General features: G+C 46.9%; 1 protein-coding gene across 1 annotated transcript in view; it reads left to right on the top strand.

Moving 5' to 3' along the window:
• Positions 1 to 7,896: 7,896 nt before the first annotated feature.
• The window catches only part of LOC133349903 (LON peptidase N-terminal domain and RING finger protein 1-like), a 101,300-nt gene continuing 85,234 nt past the window's right edge, over positions 7,897 to 23,962 (top strand). The window contains exon 1 of the mRNA XM_061563757.1: positions 7,897 to 9,519. Within this exon, the coding sequence (XP_061419741.1) occupies positions 8,028 to 9,519 (1,492 nt within the window). The 5' untranslated portion in view covers positions 7,897 to 8,027. The remainder of the gene's footprint in view (positions 9,520 to 23,962) is intronic.

Here is a 23,962-nt window from a genome sequence, read left to right on the forward strand (position 1 = left end):
CCGGGTGGGCCTACCACGGCGACGGGGACACTTGGCCCCGCCGCCCCTCCAACCCCGCCGCGGACGCATTTGCTGGAGACCCCGGCGACGGGTCTCTCGGGGGTACGGGACTCTGACATTGGCGAGACGCCAACAGCGCGGACGGTTCAGATCCCGCTGCTCCTAAAATCCTGTCGCGGTCACGGTCTATGCGGGGGCCGCCCCCCGTTCAGGACGGGCCGGCGACCCGCACGCGTTCCAAGTCCCTTTCCTTTGGTTAATTGTGCTATTTATTGTTGTTGTTGTTGTGTTGTTGTTGTTGTTATAATCTCCGTTGTCTTGTTATGCCTGTTGCTGGACTTTTGCTCGCATTATTTAGCTCTGTTGCAGCCGGGGACGGCTGGGTTTTTCTACACGGGGGGGGGGGGGGGTCATGTAATGCGAGCAAGGACAGGGTCACGTGAGTGTGGGCGGAGTCAGGGTCACGTGCAGAGGAGGAGGAGTCAGGGTCACGTGAGGGGGAGGATATAAGGGGAGAACCGGAAGGGGATCGGGAGTGGAGACAGAATAGAGAAGGGAGAGGCCACGCGGAGTGCTGGCAAGGAGTGGCGCGATTGCCACGAGGCAGGAGTCACGGCACCGTCGGCCAGCGGTGTTCGTGGGGCAGCGGGGGTGTCTGCAGAGTGTGCGGGAGCACACGGAGCAGCAGGGTGGCTGCTGGGTGTGCGGAGTCACACGGAGCAGCAAGGGGGCTGCGGAGTGTGCGGAGCACACGAGCAGCGGGGTGGCTGCAGAGAGAGGGAGAGAGCGGGAGCGGAGGACTCAGACGACGTGCGGAGGCACGAGGCGGAGAAGGTGCGGGTCGGAGCGGAGACATCGCAGGGTGCGAGCAAGAACCCAATAAAGGACACGGAGAACAACATCGGCTGAGAGTCCTTTATTACACCTATATAAACAGCACTTAGAGGCCTACCCCCCCCCCCTCTTTCTCTCCGCCTGATGACGACCGCTTGTGTTGCGATCGAAATATCGTGAGTTTTTTTTTTATCTAGTATTTTTTTTTCTATCTACGTGACTTCATCGAAAGAACCAAAGAATATGAATTCCTGCAGTTACGAAAGTTTTAAGTCAAAATTTACCCGTCTCTTCCCCTGGCTCACTCAGTGCACCTCAAAGAGGATTACAAGAGCATCAAGACCTTGCTGGATACCTTGAAATATGATGAATACGGCTGGGAGGTCATCAAAGACTTCAAAATGGTGGCATTTCTGATGGGTCTTTAAGGTGGTTTTACCAAGTTTCCCTGCTATATTTGCCTTTGGGACAGCAGGGACACCAAGGCGCACTACCACAGGCAGGACTGGCCACAGCGGACCGAAAAACAACGTCAAGTGGGCGCCATTGGTGGACCCCCGGAAGGTGCTGATGTCACCACTGCACATCAAGTTGGGCCTTATGAAACAATTTGTCAGAGCTGTAGATAAGGAGTCGGTAGCCTCCAAGTACCTTCAAGACTTCTTCTCTAAGCTGTCTGAGGCAAAGGTCAAAGCCGGTGTTCTTCGTCCTACTACAGATAAAGATGATCCTGGAGCGCAATGAATTCCCCAAGAAGCTCACTGGTAAGGAGAAAGCAGCTTGGAACAGCTTTATCGCAGTGGTTCGTGGCTTTCTGGGCAATCACAAGGTTGAAAACTATGTGGAGCTGGTTGAGACTCTGGTGAAGAACTACGCACAACGGGCTGTAGGATGTCCCTCAAAGTCCATATCCTTGATGCTCATCTTGAGAAATTCAAGGAGAACATGGGAGCGTACTCGGAGAAGCAAGGCGAGCGCTTCCACCAGGATATACTGGACTTTGAACGCCGCTAACAAGGATAGTATAACGAGAACATGATGGGAGACTACATTTGGGGGCTGATACGTGAAAGTTATTTACATTATAATCTTAAATCTTGAAAAACTACTCACTTCTAAATCTTTTGTAGTCATTCTTACATTACTTTAGTATAAATATATGTAAATACTTATTCCTATGTTGTATTTTTCTGACTTTATTTGAACTAAAAGACACAAATTCGCCCGTTTTCGCATTGAAAATAGGTACATTTCTAAATATCACTGTCCTGGTCACAAAAGCAAAGTTTGTGGGGAATAATAGCCATTTTCTATACTTCATGGGACATCCTTTGCCAGTACCAAAATATGAGAACAGGTTTTCCCCTTTTTTCTGGCAACAAACAGGTGTTATGATGTTAGAACACCAAACTGAAACCTTTTAAAAGGAATCATGTCTGCATTAACCACAATGCTTGTGGTCAGAATGCAAACAAAAAACATACTCTGATAATATATGCATTGTCTCTTAAACTGATTGGTCCACACCAGAGACAATTTTCTTTTGAGCCTAGTCTCAAAATGGTGTTAGACCAGAGGACGCCTTCCAGGTTTCAGTTTGGTGTTCTAACATCTTAACATGTTTGTTGCCAGAAAAAAAAGGGGAAAACCTATTCTCATTTTATATACCTTTTAGGCATACGCAATTACGAAATAACACTACCCAGGAACAAAAATTGTGTTACATAGTGTTATTGGCTACGTACGGTACGAAAGAATTTCAACATACATTCCGGGAGTTTTTTTTCTTTTTACAAATATCCTATTAACATTTCCTGCATTGATTTGAAATAGTCACCGGGAGATTGATACAAATCCGGGAGTGTTTGCAACCCGACGTGTGGAAGGAATTGTGTGTGTATCCCCCTTGTCTTACTGGTTTTCTATTGGTCTGAGAGCAAATCAGGGAGTAGGGAGAGTAGGCCGCTTATGCACGAAGTGTGATATATTTTTTGTCTATAAATGCACACACGGGGTTCTAAAACAAACTATTTGGCGCGGGTGGGGGGGGGAATCTAGTGTTCAGCCCATGTACAGTAAATGGCAGGATGTGCCACGTATGTAAAACGAGTACCGTGTGCCATACATAGGTGCTGTCTTGCAATTATGAAACATTATGAAAGTACTCCGCCTCATTTACCCACAACTCATTTACCTACAAAGACGCTTCGGGGACGAGGCAGTTTTGACCTGCTGCAGCTATCGATACACGTGCTCACAAATGAGGTCAAATTACTGTATTATTTTATTTATATTATTATTTCTATTATTTGTATTATTTATTTTTACCTACGTAACTTTACCGAAAAAAACCTAAGAGTATGAATCATTGCAGTCACGAAAGCTTCACATCTAGAATTAGGTCAAATTACATTTTCATGGCTTTTTTTGGATGAAGGACCCCAACCCACGCTGTGTTTGTCACAGCGGGGGGTTGGGGTGGTTGATTGACCATACTTCACTAGGCCGGTCAAGTGTGGGTGTGGTGCTCAGAGCACAGCACTCAAAAGCCAAATGGCGTTCGCCGTGGCCATAAATGGCAAACTGAGAGGGGTTGCCGGGTTCATAGCGCACTGCGACAGCAAGCCCTGGGGGATGCACAAACACGGGGTTCGGCTTACGTAACTTCGGACTGTACGCAGTATTTCCCCGAAAATGTTTTTTTTCTTTTCCCCCGGAGTAGAGAGAGAGGAGGAGTAAGAGGAGGATGGGAGGGTGTAAACGGTATGGTTTGTTTTACTTTTAAACGAGGGTGAAACGTCGCGCGAAGATCTCGTCCCCAATTTAGAGAGGAAACCACAGAAGGGGAAAAAAACCCCGACAATATTTTCAATGACGAAATCAAGGACAAAGACGCTGAGAGTGCGACGGGCTCGGGAGGGGGGGGGGGTAGCTTCGTACACGTACTGAAACGTATGATGTACTCATATATTTGTGAATGGGTGCACGGCATCTGCTGATAGCTGCCGTGATAGCAGCAGCAGCAACAAGGAAGTTGTTGCTTCTTCTCCCTCTCGTAAGGCTGCCGATGTTAGACGCAGAGCAACAACTACAATGTCACATTCAGGTGTTCAAGCCAGACAACCGCAGCGTATCGCTGTTGGATGATACCTCCTTCGTATGTGTGGATCGGGGGGCTGGGGGGGGGGCATTGCGCCGTTCTACGTTGTACCACGGTCGCACACTGCCCGGGAAAAGTTGTTTTTATTATTTTACATTTGTGCCTCGGGTATCCGCATCTGCTGCCGTGATCTGTGCATAGCGTATGCGATTTCGGGTTGGAACACGAGCTTCGTGGAAGATCCAACCCAGTGAAGTGTTCTGCTGTTGTTGCTGAGAGCAGCAATCTCGAGTCTCGCCATGGAGGCGTCTGCGCGGTACAGTTCGAGGGGAGGGGTGAGGGGCGGCGGGGGGTTGGCGCGCGCGCGCGCATGCGCACATACGCGCGCGCGCGCGGGGTCGTCTGAGGTAACCGAGCGTCACGTGACCGCAACTCCAATGCGGGTCACGGGCGAGACGAGCGCCCGGGTGACGCGCATTCCCCCCTCCCCCCACGTGCCCCGCCCCTCACCCGTTGTGGGCGGGACCCCCCCACCCACCACTGCGCGTGCTCCACCCCCTCCTCCCATGGCGCGTGACGTCATCCCCACACAACCTCTCTGCCACACAACCCACAAGCCATCATCCCTTTGCTTGACACTACTATAATATGACAAATCATCATGATATGTTTAAGATGTTTTGGTTTCCCATGAATAACATCACCAATATGTGAAATGGATAACGTTACAATTATATCCTACAAACAGCATTCTCAAATCCCTGGCCCATAAGAAATACCAATGGGCAATGGTATTGATTGCTATAGCTGTAGGTGGGACGTATGGGATGCACAGATATGATAGAAACATATACTATTAATTGAAACTAAGGCGTTATCAATGCGATTAAATTATTTGCTTAAAACATGTTTTAGTGTCGTGTATGGAAGTTGTAACGTACGTATACATATGATATAAAAAATATGTTTTTCAGCTTTAATTGTAGGGGGTGGTGGTGGGGGAAATGCGACCTGTATACTCTTTGGTTCTCTCGGTAAAGTCACGTAGGTTGTCTCACCTGATGACGATTGCTTGTGTTGCGATCGAAACGTCGTGAGCTATTATTTTTTCGACCTACGTGACTGCACCGAAAGAACCAAAGAGTATGTATTCCTGCAATCACGAAAGCTTCAAATCAAGATTGAGACCTGTATACTGAAAAAAGTCAGCCATTTATCGGCAGAGGAGAAAATTAAGGTGCTGTATCAAGGAGGCATCATCACCGTGTAGCTGGGACAGGAGAATTCCACACAAATAAGGGGCAGTAGAGGAGAATGAGCGACCTCTCACTGAGCAAAGAGAGTGAGTTGACTGGAGTGAGTTGAGAAGGGAAAGGTAGAAGAGTTCACAATAAAGCTTTTTGTGGGGGGGTTCGATTGCATAAATATAAATGTGTCGTTAACCCGTCACCACACGACACAGCCAATTAGTAATGTTTGTTACGTAAACAAAACGTGGCAATGAGTTACTACGTCAGCACACCGGTGTGTTGGAGAGTAAACCCACAACATTTGCAATTTGACTTCGACGTTTTGCTGGTGATTACAGGCGATTTATCTTTTAGTTTTAAATAAAGTAAAGGTGATTTCATCACTGTGATCCTTATCACGTGAAAAGAACATACGTGATCTATCCAAAAAAAAAAACCTTTATTATGGTATAATATTGGTCGAGAAAACCTACGTGTGGAGGGGAGTCGAGAGAAATGAGAGGGGGAGTTCGGGAGGCTGAGTGAGGTGAGAAGGAAGATGTAGGCAGGGGAGAATCACGGATGAACTTAAAGATGGTGAGGACGATCTTGAAATTGATTCAGGATTTAATTGGTAGGTTCGATCTGTCAGCTGCAGGATTTTTTTACGGAATGGATTTTTGGAAAACCAGGCCAAAAACATGAATAAGGCAGAATTATTTTCTTTGGGTCTTTCGGTAAAGTCACGTAGATAGGTTCAACGAAAATAACAACCGCTTGTGTTGCGATTGAAATGTCGTAGTTTTTTGTTGTTATTTTTTGTTATTTTCTTTGAATCTTTCTACGTAACTTTACCGAAAGACCCAAAGAATATGAATTCCTGCAGTAACGAAAGCTTTAAATCAAGATTTAAGGCAGAATTACTTTTAGGGGATTTTACGCAAAATTCCGGGTAAAAAAAAACTCTATCGTGTCCATGAATCAGGCCATAGGTGTGCTCCCATTACATCACAACAAAAACACATGCAGGTACATTGACAGCCTCGGGTTCATCCATACCCGTTTTGTCTTTTAACACGTAACACTGCAGACAATGAGATTAGCCATGGTCTTCAGTGTCAATGAACTCTCCAATGTGTTTGAAAAGTGTGCAGTAGGAGAACGTTTTGAGGAAATACATAGCATTTTCCCCAAGGCAAGTCTGGGAATCTCACATATATTGGATTCTGATAGGGTTATTGTAACTAGACACTGTTAAATCTGGGATGTGGGTGATGTCGAATCACGTATTGTAGACAAACTATATATTGGTAGTATACAGTGCATAGCAGTACGGTATACACATTACCATGTAAGCTGTATACAATATGCACACATATCATATGTGCCTCTCAGCTTCTCACTCTAAAGGGTGGTTCAGATGTCTTGTGACCCCCATTTAATAATAAAAAACGTAATGTTTTTAAAGCTGAAATGAATATGCAAAGTAGACAAAAAAATTGGGACCACCCTGTACAATGGCTCTGGTGAAGAAGACTTGCATGGTGGCATAGCTTCCCCTTGTGCAGGAAACATCTCGCCATCAATCTTACTCCTCGTCCGATGGAGGCAGAGAACAAATCCAATGTGGATTCATTCTCTTTATGGTTATGCGACTCAATCCCTTTCTTTCCCACATACCTCAACCCACCCACCAGGCCAGTCGAATTCTCCCACCCCACTGTGGCCACTCGTAGGGGGTTGAGATATGCCGGTGGAAAGTGGAGGGAGGGTGCAGATGCGGTGAGGGGAATGAGGCAGAGGATGGCAGGAAATGGGGAAGTGGGTGAACAGGAGCGGTAGGGCTAGTGAGGTGGAAATGGAGGGCTTAGCTTTGATAGAAGAGTCAAGAAAAAGTAGACGGGAGGTGGGATTGGCAAGGGGGTGGCATGGGTGGGGATGGAACTGTGGAATTGAGAAAGTATTGGCGGTGGTACAGATACGAATGTGGCATGCATGGGGTCAGGGGTATCGATGGGTTGGTGATCATAGACAAAATAAAAAATATAAATAATGGGAGATCGACGTTAGCCAGGCAAAGATGTAAATGTGAGCACGCATGGGTGTGTATAATTGGACGTGCAGACAAGGATAAGGGTGCTGCTGATAATGCGTTGCTATGGCAGAGTTACTCGTGAACACTGCTACTGTAATATCTGTTGCTGTCTGTGTTGAGTGAAAGGGAACGGTGTTGAGGAGCGTGGGCGATGGAATTGAGAAAGTATTGGCTTGTGAGTCAGCGGCTGTGGGCCGGGCTCTCGCCTCCTCCTCCCATGCCCAGCGTGGTCCCTCCCTCCCACAAGGACAAAGGGCCCCCGTATAGCCTCAACAGACGTTTGGGGCAAGTGCTGTTAGCGAGTAGCAAACCACATATGAAGGCCGGCATGGTACACGAATAGGTGTGTTTGTCAGTACCAGTGGCGACGATTTTACACACTGCATCAGGTATACTCATTTGAGGCTGAGTCGACCTAGGGGAGGGCCCAGGACCGGCTCAATATGATCGCCACCCGTGTTGGTGGACGTGAGCGGGGGCTGGGGGGGGGTCGCCGGGTTCGTAGAGCTCCCCTCCCCACACATCCCTCCCACCCACTTCCTCATCACCCACCCACCCCCACCCACCCACCCCACCCCCTCCACTCACCCACCCCCAGCGCACGCAGCACCACCACCCCCACTCACAAAAGCCTCAGCATGGCGCGGTAACACACGGGTCCGAGAGGCTCGCTCGGCTCCCCTAGCCAGGGGTGGCAGGGGGGGAGAACAGCCGACTTGCCTCTACACAAACAACAACAACATCAACACTTGCAGCAGCGCACGGCGAAATGGCCACAGCTCCGGCGGGCCCCGCGTCTGCCCCGGGTTCCCCGTCTGCCAGGGACACCAACAACATGCTCTTCCTGGCAGCCGAGGCGTCCAGCGCCGGCAACTTCGAGCTGGCGGCGGACATCTACGGCTGCGAGCTGCAGAGGCGTTTGCCGCCCGGTTCGAGTCCCGGTCCCGATGACAGCGGCGGCGATGGCAACAGCAGCGGCAGCAACCTCCAGCATTGCCACCAGCATCACCAGCAGCAGCAGCACTGCCCGGCCACGCAGGAGCTGCTGCTGCGGCGCGCTGACGCTTTGGCCGGCGACGGCCGCCTCCGCGCCGCCCTCGACGACTACGCGGCCGCGCTGCGCCTCGGCCGCCTGCAGCCCGGCCGCCTCGACGCGCTCATCGACTGCCTGGCGCAGCGCCTGCGGGCCCACAGGGGACTCGGGGCCGCCACGGGGCCCGCGTCTGGGTCGGCGTCAGAGACGACTCGGAGGGGATCCGTGTCTGCGTTCGCAGCGGAGTCGAGGTTGGACACCGGCTCTCAGTCGAGTTCTGCCGCGTCCGTGTCCGGGTCTCGGCAGGAGCCCCCCCACCACGTGTCGGGGAATGCGTCCCCAACCTGCTGCGGTCACCTGTCAAGTTTGGAATCCGGTGCCGGCTCTGGGTCTGGTTCGGGGACCTGCTCCGGGCAAGGGTCAGCAGCGAGACCACAGGCTGCTGCCACCGGAGTCGGAATTGGGAATGCGGTTGGCCTCGATGCGGGGCAATGCGCAAATACTCAGCCGCCGGTGAGAACCGCGTTGAGAAGTAGCCCAGAGGCACCGACTGACACGCATTCTGAGACTGGGTCGGGATCCGAGCCGGGGGCTGAGGCCGTGCCGGGCAAAGGGGGGGCGGGTGGGACTCTGGAGAGCGGTACAGGACCCGGCTACACGCGGCCAGGAGGATTGGGCACTGGGGGGGCAGTAGGACACATGGAGGAGATGGCTTCTGGCGCAGCGGCCGAGCAGGGAATGAAGCTGGGCACTGGGCAGGTGCCCTCGTCCGTCCTGGGGCCTCTCCTGGGACCTGGTCACGGAGCGGGCCAGGCTGTGTGGCCGTGCCACGGCGCTCCGGGCGCCGGTGCAGCCATCGGGCAGTCGCACGGGGCGACGAGAAGCCGCGCTCAGCTCCTCCAGGAGCCCAGCGGCGGCTGCTGGGACCCATTGAGCTGCCCGCTGTGCCGTGGCCTCCTGGTGGAGCCGAGCACGGGCCCCTGCGGCCACAGCTTCTGCCGCCGCTGCCTGGAGAGGGAGGGCCCCGAAGTGTGCCGCGTGTGCGGCGCGGAGCTGAGGCGCATGGACGTGGCGGTGTGGCGGGTGAACGTCCTGGTCAGCGCACTGCTGCAGAAGCTCTTCCCGGCCGAGAGCAAGGCGGCCACGCTGCGCTACGAGGGCAACGCTCTGTGTGGCCTCAAGAGGCTGGACGAGGCGCTGGTCACCTACACAGAGGCGCTGAAGCTCGGTGAGCGTCGTCGCTCCGTTGGTTTGTTGCCGCTTGGTTTGGTGTGTCATGTCAGTGCGTGTTTGGGGAGCGGTGGTGTAGTGGTTAGCGCGCTGCCCTTACGACTCCTGCGCCCCGAGTTCGATTCCCTCTCACAACCAACACCGGTGACGATTATCTGAACCGGTGCTGGGCCTCCCCTAGGTCGACTCAGCCTCAAGTGAGTACGTGGGGTGGTGCGTAAACATCGCCACTGGGGAGACAAAGGCGGTCGGGTGTGGTGCTGGCCATCAACCACCTAGTGTGCCGTGCTGGCCTTTATATGTGCTACTCGCTAACATAACTTTCCCCAATAGTGTGTTGTGGGCATACGGGGGATCTTTGTGTGTGTGTATCTATTTTTTTGAATGAAGTTATGCAGTGTGCGTGGTCCTGCTGTGCTGAAAGGTGATCGATGCACCAACAAATAATTCAAAAAGAGGGACAATATTAGAGTTGTGATTCCGAGATGGCATCTTCCATGAGCACGATTGGCTACGTACGGTGCGGAAAAAGTTTAACATAAATGGCTCGGAGCATTGGACCGTTTTCTTAAAATTTGTGGAGAAGTCTATTTCGTTCCTTATATAGAGGCGTAGATGTGTTGTAACGAAACGGTAAGACTTCTCCACAAATCTGTCTGTCGCCTGATGAAGCTAGTAGTTGTAATTACTGGCGAAACGTCGTACTCGGATTGTAAATGTTGTGGCTTGGCTCTCCAACACACCGGTGTGCTGTACTAGTGACGAATTGGCATGTTCTGTATAGTGACAACCCTTGCTAGTGGGCTGTGTCGGGTGGTGGCGGATTTTAACGACACATTTACGCGATCTAACCCAAAAAAACCCTCTTATGGATGTTATTGGTCGCGAAAGCGTATGTGTTAAATAAGATATCCCGCTAACTCACAATCTTTGCAGAATGGGGACTGTAGGTTTTAAAAAAAAATCGTGAGGATGGTGAGATGGTCTGTTGAGCTTCAACCTCTGCCTTTGTGGTGGGAGCTGTCGATTAAATTAATCTCAATGCTGCTCTTTATCACTGGCAATTATGGAGAGCTTGGGGCCTGATTTGCCTGCTGGTGCAAGCCACTTTTATGCCGATTTTTGATACAAATTGCGTTTCTGCCAACAAATGTATGCCCTTGGTCTCTGCTTTGTCAAAATTAACTTAAGCATGCATGGTTAATTATTTTGGCCCTTTGTGCATTGTAATACTGTGCAGTGTGGTTTAACATTGTACGATTGTTAAATTACATTTTACAAAAGCTCGACACATTGGTCAATGACACTGCCCTAAAAGTATTTTTGTATAAGTTTAGTTTTGGGGAACAGCCCTTCTTCATCGCACAAAGAAGAGCACATGGTCTGTGTGCTATGAAGGACAATTTCTGAGCATGTCACCTATTATTTTTTTTGTTCATATTATAGGGCCAATGTTATTGATTAACGTGTTCTTGTTTCTTGTGCTAATACACCAATGCACTTATTGAAAAAAATGATTCGATTAGATTTAGATTGTCTACATTATAGATAACATCAGACCATTGGCTGTGCCCAGCACCCACATTGTAAATTTGTTTGCATTGTGTCACGTTGTGGATGGGTTGACCAACATAATTTTCCTAAGGTTCGTTTTTTAGTGTTTGATTAATTGTACATCAATTTCATTTTGAAAGGCAAACAGCTTAAATTTGCCTTAATGTGTAAACAGTTGATGGGTTTATTTAGCAAATTGTTATGTAATTGTATTTCTACCCATCTGTGTGTTCATATAATTCGACATGTAGTGGCATACTTTATGTAATCGGGGGTGGAGATAGTCAGTCCCTCCAGAAAAACGCGATTATGCGATCGCAAGATTCCACGCAAAATCAGCCAAAGTCCGCATATTTATGCGGGGGGCGCGTTTTTTCAAATACGCCGCACTTTCGCCGCATAAATTGCAGATTTCCGCGCGCAAAATATGCGGGCTTGCATGATTTCATAATCCACGCATTTTCGTTGCAAAAAGTCACATATATCTTAGCAGAAAGTTTAAAAATATTGCGTTTACTTCACACAAGCGCAGCCATTTCCCCTGTTGCCATGGGAACGTTATGAAGTGTTAGAGGCTACGTAGTTAGTTTTATTCAGGAGTTTATGCAACTTTACAGTTGTAAGATTGCACTTTTTTGTTAGTAGTATGTAAATTTACATTACTGTAAGACTGTACTGTTACTGTATTGCTTGCGTTACTGTGCACTGAAAACACTTATTTTAACAGAAGATGTCTGTTTTGTATAGCTACCTCTGTAAAACAGGAAGCACACATTTTATTTTTTAATATTTTATTTTTTTATATTTTATTTATTCATTTTTACAGAAGTTGTAGCATATTCATTTAGTAAAGCTACAGAACTTGTTCGACTCAATGTTTTGTAAGTTTGAGCCATCTGTTTGTTAAGGTCTGAAATAAAACAAGATGAGAACTTAAATATTCCCAGCACTTTCTGTGATGTAGTATGCTTGCTTATCATAGGAAGTAATAAGAAATGACTCTTTACATTAAAGTAGTAGCCTAGTGAATAGGGTGTTGGGGGAATCACTTTTTTTTCTCTTTTTCATCAAACCGCAGTTTTTGCAAGTTCCCGCAATTTTTGCAAGTTCCCGCAATTTAATCGCGTAAAATTGCATAAATATCCCGCATATTCCATCGCATTTTTTAAGAAAACGTGCCGCATAATCAACGATTTTTGCCCGCAACAATCACCAAAAAACTCCGCGTTTTTCTGGAGGGACTGGATAGTGGCGGTGGCGCATTGATTCTTGCACAATGCTATGAACTCAGGACTTCCATTCATTTCACAGCCACTGTTTACATAAGTTGCGAGTGAATGCTCTGCTGTCCTGGACAACCCCTCTAAGAAACTATGACGATCAACGTGGTGAAATATGGTCAAGCAACCCCCATGACTGACAGAGCATGGATAGCCTTTCACCCAGCAGAGGATTGACAAGGGACTGTAGATTAAGATTATCGCTTCATATATTTACGTCAAATGTTCTTTTTACATAAATGCACAAGTAATTAGCTACATAGAAAGGCAAATGGGGAAACCGGAGTGACCATGTTTTACTGCCTTTGTGTTCAAATACTAGGAATGTGTTGCTTGGCTTTCTTTTAAAATTCTAAATTAGTGCACGAAGAAATGTCACACTTAGCCTGACTCAAGACCATTGCATCTACACTCTATTTGCAGTGGCTTTGGTTGTGAAGCCTTATTGGGGAAGCTGCAATAGACGTGTTGACCAAAAGCCATTAAATAATTCATCCTCTTCTGGTCAGGCAGTCGAAACGTTTTACTGGTAGAAACCTCCTGGTTACACCAGCCCACAGGGGATTATTGTGTCCGTCGTGCAGGGGGGGGCTGGGTGGGGAGGGAGGGGCTGGGTGGGGAGGGTGGGGAGGGGCTGGGTGGGGAGGGGAGGAGCTGGGTGGGCAGGGTGGGGAGGGGCTGGGTGGGGAGGGTGGGGAGGGGCTGGGTGGGGAGGGTGGGGAGGGGCTGGGTGGGGAGGGTGGGGAGGGGCTGGGTGGGGAGAGGCTGGGTGGGGAGGGTGGGGCTGGGTAGGGGGGGTGGGGCTGGGTGGGGGGGCTGGTCACCCCGTGGTGCCCTTATAAAACTCAACGTGTAACCTACTCACGCCGGCTTGTGCTCGCCCTCACAGTCGGGCATATTTGCGGATTCCACCACGCCGCCGTTGACCCTGGCCATGAATGTGTTTCTCTGACCATGAAGTAGGAGTTCTGCGACAGCAAAACACCCCATAGATGTGAGCCTCATTCGGTGTAGTTTTGTGCCAGTGTCACATTTTTCCTAGTGGTGGGTGAGTTTTCTGATGCCATTGGCATAAATGTCGTTTTTCACTTTATGTATGTATGTTGAATTTTTTTCGCACCGTACGTAGCCACCAACCGTCCTAACCGGAGGTAAGTGCCCCCCTTTACAAATATACCCTCGCAGTGGAGCCCCCCACAGATATGTTGTCGCCTTTTCAGCGAGTCTGTGGGCTTCTGCGCCTGGGACAATGCATATGTTATCAGAGTATGTTTTTTGTTTGCATTTTGATCACAAGCATTGTGGTTAATGCAGACATGATTCCTTGTAAAAGGTTTCAGTTTGGTGTTTTAACATCTTAACACCTGTTTTGTTGCCAGAAAAAATGGGAAAAACCTATTATATTTTGGTATTGGCAAAGGAGGTCCCATGACGTGTCTAAATAGATTAGGATAAAGACAATAAAGTAATAAATGTAAGGATAACATTAGGCACTGACTTCAGTATGTCCAGTAATCACAAATTTTTTTTTTAATGCTCAGGATTGAACACTTCTGTAAGAGTTTTTTTGAGCATCGGTTTTAACCCTGAATGACAGCGATTTGGTTATTGAGCAAAGCACAACACATTGCTGTGTGTTTTTCTGTAGTTGTATGAAAAGGTGGTTGAGCATAATATCACAATAGCAAGATTAGAATTGGAGCTCAGTAGTGTAGTAGGGTGTGCCCTGGATTTTTAAACCAAAGACCAGAGTTTAATTCCTGGCCATGACCAACATCAGTGGCAAGTGATATCTGAACTTGTCCTGGCCCTCGCACCTTTATGTTAAAATATAACCCTAGTGACTGAAAATCTATGTGGGGGAGATTTTCATCCTGTTGAAAATTGCTAAAAGGGCAATTTTGTTAATTGATTGTATTGTGAATAGTTGCAATATTCAGCAATAAAAACTGTTTCAAGTGTCTACTTGTTCCAATTAGAAAAATGCAGCTCACATGCCTGTTGATAACCCAGGGCCAGCGATGGAAATTCCACATTTCTCCCATAGCGGGGACCTCTATAAATGACAACTGTTGACCTTTTACAAAGTGGCAATTTATCTACCAATCCACCACCAACGGGATTGTGCCAAGTTCCCCTCTCCTGGGATTTGAACTTCTAAAATGTAAATTGCAAGTGAAGTGCTCTTCCTTAGCACTGCCCAGCCAGATGAATAATAAGGTTAACTAACTAAACCAATTTAGTTCCTTATCTGATAAATAAAATATTTTCCACTACACTTAACAAGTTCACCATCACACACATGTTCAGATCAATATGCATATCCTTAAATGTGACTCAAAATGTATGCAATTATGTGATTCAGTCCAGATATTGAATGCTGACTTTCCATTTCAGTTAAGGATCTGGCCCTAAAGTCCAGGGGTTTTTCAAACCTTATGTATCTAATAATTTACACATTTGGATAGTGCAAAAGTTAATGGATGATAATTTATCTTTTTTTATTAACCTTGTGAGAACCCATTAGATTAATTATATCTTTTGAAAAGCATAACTGGGAACCTGGCATTACATTAAAGCGTTTACTGTTGTTTTGTATTACATATGTTACAAGACAAATGTGATTCATTGGATTCGACCTTGAACACTATGATAGTTTCCTACGAATTTTAATTAAATTTACAAATATTCTATGCTGTATGATGTGGTTACTCTGTTTTATTAACACATTTGAAACATAAAAACCTCATAAAAGCTTAAAAACATCAGAATGTTCAGTAATGTGTTAAAATTGCAATGCTCTGAGGTATTGAAGAGTTGTTTTTAATGTTTATATTGTTGTAAGAACACGAACCCGGTATAACGCACCAATTATTTTTGGAGGGGGTGGGTGACAGAAAAACGATGGGGGGAGGGGGGCTATCGGTGTGTTTCAGAGGCATATTCAGGGGGGGGGTATGCTCGATTGCTGGTATTGAAGACTTTCATCATGAGCATGTAAAGTGATACAATTTGTTCCAATACTCGATGAATTAATAACGTATGTAAAAATGACAATGTGTTTATATTCTTCTCGTTCGAAGCATTGTTTTGCTTACGTGAGTCATGTAATCAACCGGGGGGGAGGGGGGGGTGTTTTTATAGGGAAGCCGAAAGCATGGCAGGACACAGCGAGGATGGAGACAAATGGAGCAAATATGGTGCCCCCCCACAATTTCCTCTACCCCCTCACCTCAATCCCTATCCAACCCACATGTGTGTTGGCAGGTAGGTGCCCAAAGTGTCTAGAGGAGCAGTTTTGCCAAATTACACCGATGTAATCCTCTATCTTATTTGATTGCCATACACCTCTGCACCTGTAACTGTTATCGTCATTATTATCACCAGCATCAGCATGCTCTCATAGTCATCAGCACTCTTTCTATTAATTTAAACGGATTCCCCCCTCGTCCCATGAAATGACAAGCACTTCACAGTATCTGCACGCAGGAGATTCAGTGCACTCTTTTAACATCAAACACAGTCGTCGCTGGCAGCTTTGCAGACAAATTTGTCCACTTTTTCAGCGCAGTGACACTGAAAAAGTGTGTCATTAAAATTCACAAAAAGGAGAGGTGTGAAATTTAAAGAACAAAATTAAAGAATTTGAAATGAGCATGTTGGACATCTTAAAATCCACCGAGCCAACCCCCAGCCATGGATTGGACTGAGAAATTGCACATTGTGGGTTGAACCAAAGCAAATCTGGTAATGAATTTTGTTTTTAGAGCAATGCGTGTTGGGTAACCCAATGTGCCTTGGCTCAATCTTGTAATATTTGTTTATTCCCCTCTAAATAAGTAATTATCATAATGAGTCCCAAAGGCAAGGAACCAGTGGTGTGCAATTATACTCCCGTGCACAGCTGAAGAACATGCTGTGCAAAAAAACAAGAGTAATTCTAGATTTGAAGCTTTCGTGACTGCAATGATTCATATTCTTAGGTTTTTTCGGTAAAGTCACGTAGGTAAAACATTAAAATTAATACAAGTAAAATAAAATAAAAATCACGACGTTTCGGAGGCAACACAAGTCTCCGTCACGTTACCATACATAGAAGGCGTGACCAAAAAGATCTCCAAAATTTTAACAAACATAAGATCCAAGTCCGATTCAGTACAGTGCATAAAATCCGTGATCTGATTCCATCTGTGAAGGATGTCGTTCCTGACTTACAGTATCCTGGAGTCTACAAATTGAGTTGCATTTGTGGTGATTGCTACATTGGAGAAACGAAACGTCATGTTTCTGATCGTGTCCGCGAGCACAAGTCAGATCTGAAACACGGCAGAACTGATTCTTCGGCCGTTGCCGATCATTGCTACAACTCGGTGGGCTCTCATGAAATTGTCTTTTCCGAGACGAAGGTTCTCTGCAAACCTCCTGGCTACCATCAAAGATTTGTACACGAAGCCATACAAATATACAAACAGACATAATTTCAACCGTGATGATGGGTACAAACTTAGTAATCATTGGAAAGATGTTATCAACCACGCAAAAAAGACTTAATTACACATTTTTGGACCATCTTATCTGACAGGCACTATTTTACTTTACTTTACCGAGTGTTAACATCCCCAGTGTTTAACAGTACTCTCTTCATTGTTCAGCCAGCACTGGTATAAACATGGGCATTTTCGTTCTTTTCTATCATGTGTATCAACAGGTGCTTGTACACACATGTCCACGTACACTTGCACCCCACACTCTCTTTTGGCCTCCCCTCCCCCTCTCTGTCCAATGCGTTGGCGTGTGCAGCAGTAGTTGCTTGCGCACAACCACGTCCACGCCGCCGACTCTCGTGTACCACGTCGTGCATTCTTTTGGCCCCGCCCCCTCCCCCTCCCGATGCGTTCTACGTGGCACTTAGTGCCGTCTTTGAGCCCCGCCCCCTCCCTCCCAATACGTTCCATTCATTGGCTACCACATTCTGATGAGCTCCCCCCCCCCTCTCCTCCCCCCTCAACTTACTTTTAAGGGATTACATCTTGAATCATTGCCTCATTTGATGCAGCAAATCTGGCTGTGACGGTCCCACCTGATGACGGAGACTTGTGTTGCCTCTGAAACGTTGTGATTTTTATTTTATTTTACTTTTATTAATTTTAATGTTTTACCTACGTGACTTTACTGAAAAAACCTAAGAATATGAAAACAAGAGTAGACAAATAGTTTAAATAAACTAGCTAAACCAAAGTTATATACTTTAATACAGGTATATACTAATACTGCATTTAAAGTGTGGTTAGGATGTATATGACTAACTTTTAATATTGTGACAGAAATATTGGTCAAAGCAACTGGTTGTTAATGTAATTATGGAATTGCTTCCCATTGAAGAGAATATTCAGCCTTCAGATACGAATAATATTTTGTTATTTGTCATTCTATATATACAGTGAGGGAAAAAGTATTTGATCCCCTGCTGATTTTGTATGTTTGCCCACTGACAAAGAAATGATCAGTCTATAATTTTAATGGTAGGTTTATTTGAACAGTGAGAGACAGAATAACAAAAAAATCCAGAATAACGCATGTAAAAAATATTATAAATTGATTTGCATTTTAATGAGGGAAATAAGTATTTGACCTTTCTGCAAAACATGACTTAGTACTTGGTGGCAAAACCCTTGTTGGCAATCACAGAGGTCAGACGTTTCTTGTAGTTGGCCACCAGGTTGGCACACATCTCAGGAGGGATTTTGTCCCACTCCTCTTTGCAGATCTTCTCCAAGTCATTTGGGTTTCGAGGCTGACGTTTGGCAACTCGAACCTTCAGCTCCCTCCACAGATTTTCTATGGGATTAAGGTCTGGAGACTGGCTAGACCACTCCAGGACCTTAATGTGCTTCTTCTTGAGCCACTCCTTTGTTGCCTTGGCCGTGTGTTTTGGGTCATTGTCATGCTGGAATACCCATCCACTACCCATTTTTAATGCCCTGGCTGAGGGAAGGAAGTTCTCACCCAAGATTTGACGGTACATTGCCGCATCCATCGTCCCTTTGATGCAGTGAAGTTGTTCTGTCCCCTTAGCAGAAAAACACCCCCAAAGCATAATGTTTCCACCTCCATGTTTGACGGTGGGGATGGTGTTCTTGGGGTCATAGGAAGCATAGCCCCACAAGGTGTGGTGGCTGTTAAAGTTACCTATGTGGATGATAGGGTGGCTTGGCTGTGGTAATGCCAGACATGGCCATTCCATACTTGAAGGCTTGTAGACATTGACCACTGTCACGTCGTTGATCTTGATGGCGACCTAGTGTGGCGAGGTGTGTGGCACAACCTGGACCGTGTCCTTCAAGTCGTTCTTTACGTATGTTGCAAGGACATGTTTAGCATGGTTGGCTTGCAGCAATGAGAGTGTATCCGATATTTATCTTTGATCGAGGGCACTGTCGATCCAGATGCGTTTCTTCCAGTGCAAGGACGTCGACGTCCTGAAACTGGAGAAACTTCGCGATGCAATCGTATTTTGCACTGGAGAGGCCCTCGATGTTAAGCTGCATGATTTGCAGCAATGGGCCAGCATTCATCATTGCTCTCTTTGCTGTTGTTTTTCAGGCCGGGATACCTTTGTCGGGCATTCGGCCGCCAGTGTGATGACATTCGTTGTGCGTTCGCACGTAGCAGGGAAGACCGCGAGCAGCTTGTCATCTTCTTATTGGACATCTATAAGAATTGTAGTCCAACTTATTGGCAAACATGCTAGCTGCCAGTTGGAAGAAATATTTGTATGGTTCTTTGCATCGTCTTTGCCAGGGTAAAGGCATCAGCACACAGGTCAATTTTAAATTATAGGATAGGTACTGAAAATTATCTGCAGTATTTAAGAATTGCCACAGCTTTACTGAAAGGAGTAGCCTACTGTACAGACTAATAATAACACGGCTTAGAAAGGTTAATAACAAAATGAACGTGCTTTAAGCTGCCAAATATACTTGCCCCAAAAGTATATTTAGGCTATACGGGTATCTTTGTATTTGTTATAAAATCAAATAACAATCCTGAGGTATGAGTCATGCACTACACTGTAATAATGTAGTTTTATAGCATTATTTATATTCAGTTTAACACTCGTCATTCTTCACTAAACCTTCCGTGCTTGAGCTTGCAAGAGATGTCCTCGCGCGAAAGGTGCAGATGAAACCCAAGCTGCGCTTTCCCGGGAGCGCAGTGCGAGTTTGCAGAAATTAATCGTCTACAAATGCAGAAAACTGAAGCCGTGTTCCATTTTTTTTTCTCCATTCGCAATGTGAAAAAAAATCAAATCTGTGCCCTACATTTAGCAGGTTTAATGTCCTATTTGATATTGCGAATCTCTTTTTGGAAGATGCCAATATTATCTACGGAATGGAAAATAAAAACGCTCAAACAAATGCTGTATAATTAGCGGGGAGGGGGGGGGGGTCTACAGCTTATTTTACCTAAACATAATTAACAGGACGTTCTCACGAGAGTAAGAGTGTTATGCTGGCAAGGTCTTAACAGCCACATTCCAATTGCAAAAAATATTTTCGACTTTACTTTGGAGAAATGCTTGAAAGAGACGATGTCTTAATGACTTATGTTATGGCATTTTTGCTCGTGATGATTGCAATTGCAGTCTTATTTCCCATATTCATATTATGTTTTATGGTATGGGAACTGTGGGTTGCAATCGTAAAACTTGCATTCGCAAGGCTATGAGGAGTTATAATCCCAGCCGGGGGGGCGGGGGGGCCCCCCAGTCACCTGGGAGTGGTATGACGATTGCAACTTGGCAAGTAAATACTTTCCGGCAGTGGGTATCCTGGAGAGAGACGTAATTAATGATGGCTCTACACCAGGCCTCCTAAAACTGTAGATTCGCTATAAATAGCGCCACATATCTACAAACTAAGCTTGGCTGCGTCTACAAACTAAGCTAGTCTGTATAGTTTGTAGATATGCACAGTTTTAGGAGGCCTGACGTATACGTACATGGCAACAATCAAGAACGAGATGCGCTTCGAGCTCGCCATGGACCACGTCGGTGTCGGCATGTCGTTCCGTCAAACGGCTGCTGCCATCGATCATGCCAGGATCCGCACCAACACGCCGAAGCTGCAGGGCATGAACGACCTCATCGTCGCACAGTCAGTCCGTGTTCTGGTGGCCGTCGGGCTGCAGATGATCGCCAGGATAATCGACGATCCATCGGTGTGGGCCTTCTCTCTGGCTGGCGACGGCAGTACTCACCGCGGCTAGTCGTTCTTCGACCTGCGCACCCACGTTTGTTACCGCGGCTTCCTCGTCAATCTGCACCTGATCGCGATCCCTATGTTCGAGCGTCACACTGCTCAGAACATCTTCCGCATGCTCGTCAAGTTCCTCGACGCGCTGTACCCCAACTGGCGCGCCAAGCTGATCGGCTTTTCATCGGACGGCGAGAATACGATGACTGGGCGTCATGGGGGGCTGGTGACGCTCATTGTGAAGGAGGCCGAGAACGACGTCATTCGAATCTGGTGTCCGCCTCATCAGATCGATATTGTGGTCAAGAAATCCGCCGAGTGCGTCTTCGATGGCAGCTGGGTGAAGATCGTGTACGACTTTTCGGTGTACCTCCGCGCCCAAAACAACCTGATCATCAAGATGAAGGTCAAGTGCCCCAGGAAGGCTAACCGATGGGCCAATCTCGGGAACGTGCTCAAGTTCTACAAGCAGTACCGCCGAGCATTGATCGAGTACACTACTGAGAACAACCCCGCGAAGCTGCCCACCGCCGATTGGTGGGTTCTTACCTACGCGCTCGCGCCCGCCATCGACGCCATCAACGTCACTATCGTCCAGCTCCAGAGCCAGTCGCTGCTCATCGCGCAGCAGGAGGAGCATATTCAGTCGCTTATCGGGTCGCTCACCGTTTTGTTCAGTGTTGAGATTGTTGATGGCGTCACCAATCATGATGAGGCGTACGTGTCGTATCATGATCAGTCGATGCGCATCGCGTCTGCCGCGATCATTGCCCACATTGAGGACCAGGGATCGTTTGCGCAGGAGAGCTACGAGGGTCTCAATGAGGTCGACAAGACAAGGATCGTCAAGGAGATCTCGATATATGCGATAACGCTGATCGCGGGTCTCAACGACGTCAAAGCAGAGCGTAACGACGCCAATCGAGCTCTCGACCAGGATGCGGCGCCCGTGATGCCCGCTCAGCTCGTGAAGATGCGTCCTGGTGTGTTCGTGAAGGACGTGCTGGCAGTGCGTCGCGTGCATGTTACGAAATTCTGGTCAGCTGTGAAGGTCGACATGGTCGAGGAGGAGCATCGCCAACTGGTCAAGCTCTACAAGGAGGACACGATCATTCACGACGCCATCAACAAGCACACCAACACGACGACATTCAACGACGCGTGGGATGTGCTGCCGAGTGGTTTCGACAACCTCCGCGCTTTCAGCGGCGGGTTGGCATCGGTGCTCGCCAACACGACGGCGGTCGAGTCGGACTTCTCGATACTCAAGTGGGAACTCGACGAGTTCCGCAGTTCTATGATGCATCTGTCCCTTGAGGGCATCTTCCAGACAAAGCAGCATCGCCTCCTGGTGTCGTTGCTTCGTTAGCGAGCGTAAATCAATGAAACAATGGGGCTCTATAGATGATCTACATTTATTCTACAAACTAATCCTGGCGGTGTCTACAAACTAAGCTAGTCTGTATAGTTTGTAGATATGCACAGTTTTAGGAGGCCTGCTCTACACCACTGGCTCATGGCCACAAACAGACGAGAGCCCACCCAAATGCTTATGGGAGCAGGGAGATTCTTTGCCTTTTGAAAGTTGGATACCACCCCTCTTCCACGAACCTTTCACCGGAGTGACTTTTGCCATAATATGTGCTCGTATATACAGTCGTGATTACTGAAGATATATACGTGGCATAATAAAAACATACTTAATCAATCGCATGAAAAATTCAACCCACCATTGTACAATATGTGTACTCTTCCAGATTCACTGTAAACGTGGACCTTGGCATGTCCAATGAATCTTAAGTGTGACCAGGACTTGGCTCACAGCCTTCAGGCACAGCCACTGAATCTTAATAATGCTCTGGCTCTGTGCCAAGCATAGTTTCGCAATATATAACGCCTTGTCCTCAAATGCCCCCGTGCCGGCCATGATCTTTTTTTTTGCTGTTCGAGGCCGTTTGCAGAAAATGGCGTATTTTTCCTTCCCCTCTATTACCATACGTGATTATTTTTTTCCCCTGTAAAACTCAGCAACCGATACTCAAATAACTGTCAATGTTGTCCTGGCTCAAACAGGCGTGGAGTGGTGATCCTCTCTGTTGACGGCCCCGAGTCCGCAGGAGACATTCCAAATTATTATGCCAATGGTCGTTCTGTCCATAGGACAAGCAATGTTGACTCTTTAACAAAGCGGTATTTGCTTTGTCAGGCATAGGCGATTGGAAAGCTGAGTCAACCTCCAACCAGGATTTGAAACTTGATTCCGAGTACCTTGCTCCATTACATTGAAGAGCATGCACTTGCATTCCAGAACCAGTGCTTCTGCAGGTGGTGACGTTACAGTGTGCGATGCCATTCATAGTCACTCATGTCCATGCTCTTGTACCAAACAAGATTGGTGCCTCTTATTGGCCAACGCCTGGCCATATTATGTCAGAGATTGTAGCAAAACATTAGCACAGGACCAACCTTTGAGCCTCATGTCAATTTGTATTTATACTTGAATGAATTTGTTATGAATCATTCTTTGGCCGGTCAGTCTGACACTTAAAAGGCAAGGGTTCTCACCGTTTCTGGGGCAGAACATGTGGAGTGTGAAGTGTGCATCAGGTCAGAGACGCACACAAAATATATGCAAGTACAGTTACGTGGGTCCTAGTTATATCTGAGAAATTGAGTATGACTTTACCAAAAGAACCAAAGAGTAATCCCTGCAGTTACGAAAGCTCCAAACTAAGAATGAATGTATAACATAGGGGTTATGTTATTTGCTATGAATACCAACGAAAAGGGTGTGCCTTTTATAAGTTACTATTTGTACAAGGAAAGAGTCATGCCATGCATTTTTTACAGTTTAATAATTCTGGGGATGATTGGTTATAGACAGGTATCCGAGTATCCTGCGATGGAGTGAAATTAACAAGCTTTAGCATTTGAAGCATAACTTCTGCAGTATTCTCGACAAGACACTTCATTCCAACCGCCCCTCAAAACACGTTCTCTTCTGCCGTGAAGCTGATTTACGTCTCCCTGCGGTCAGCCCTTTTTTTTTCTTATAAACGTTACAGTGCGGCAGCCCACATTACGAGTGCCTCTCGCCTCGCATGACCCCAAAGCACGGGGGCCCGCAGGCAGCAGCGAAGCCCAGGCCGACTCCCTTTCACCATCAGGCCCCCAGACTCATAAACACATGCGGAATTTACAAAAAACTAAATAAAACGTTGGTACGTTTTTAAAAGGTGACATTTTAAGTGTGAAAATGGTTACCCTTGACCTTTGCAGTCACAGTTTTGAGCATTGACGCAGTAGAGGGATAGTCGAGAATGAGTGCTACTTAGTAGGAAGTCGAAACCGT

The sequence above is a fragment of the Lethenteron reissneri genome, chromosome 32 (genome assembly GCF_015708825.2).
Source record: "Lethenteron reissneri isolate LAM-NWPU_2019-01 chromosome 32, ASM1570882v1, whole genome shotgun sequence".
In the NCBI taxonomy this organism is placed as follows: domain Eukaryota; kingdom Metazoa; phylum Chordata; class Hyperoartia; order Petromyzontiformes; family Petromyzontidae; genus Lethenteron; species Lethenteron reissneri.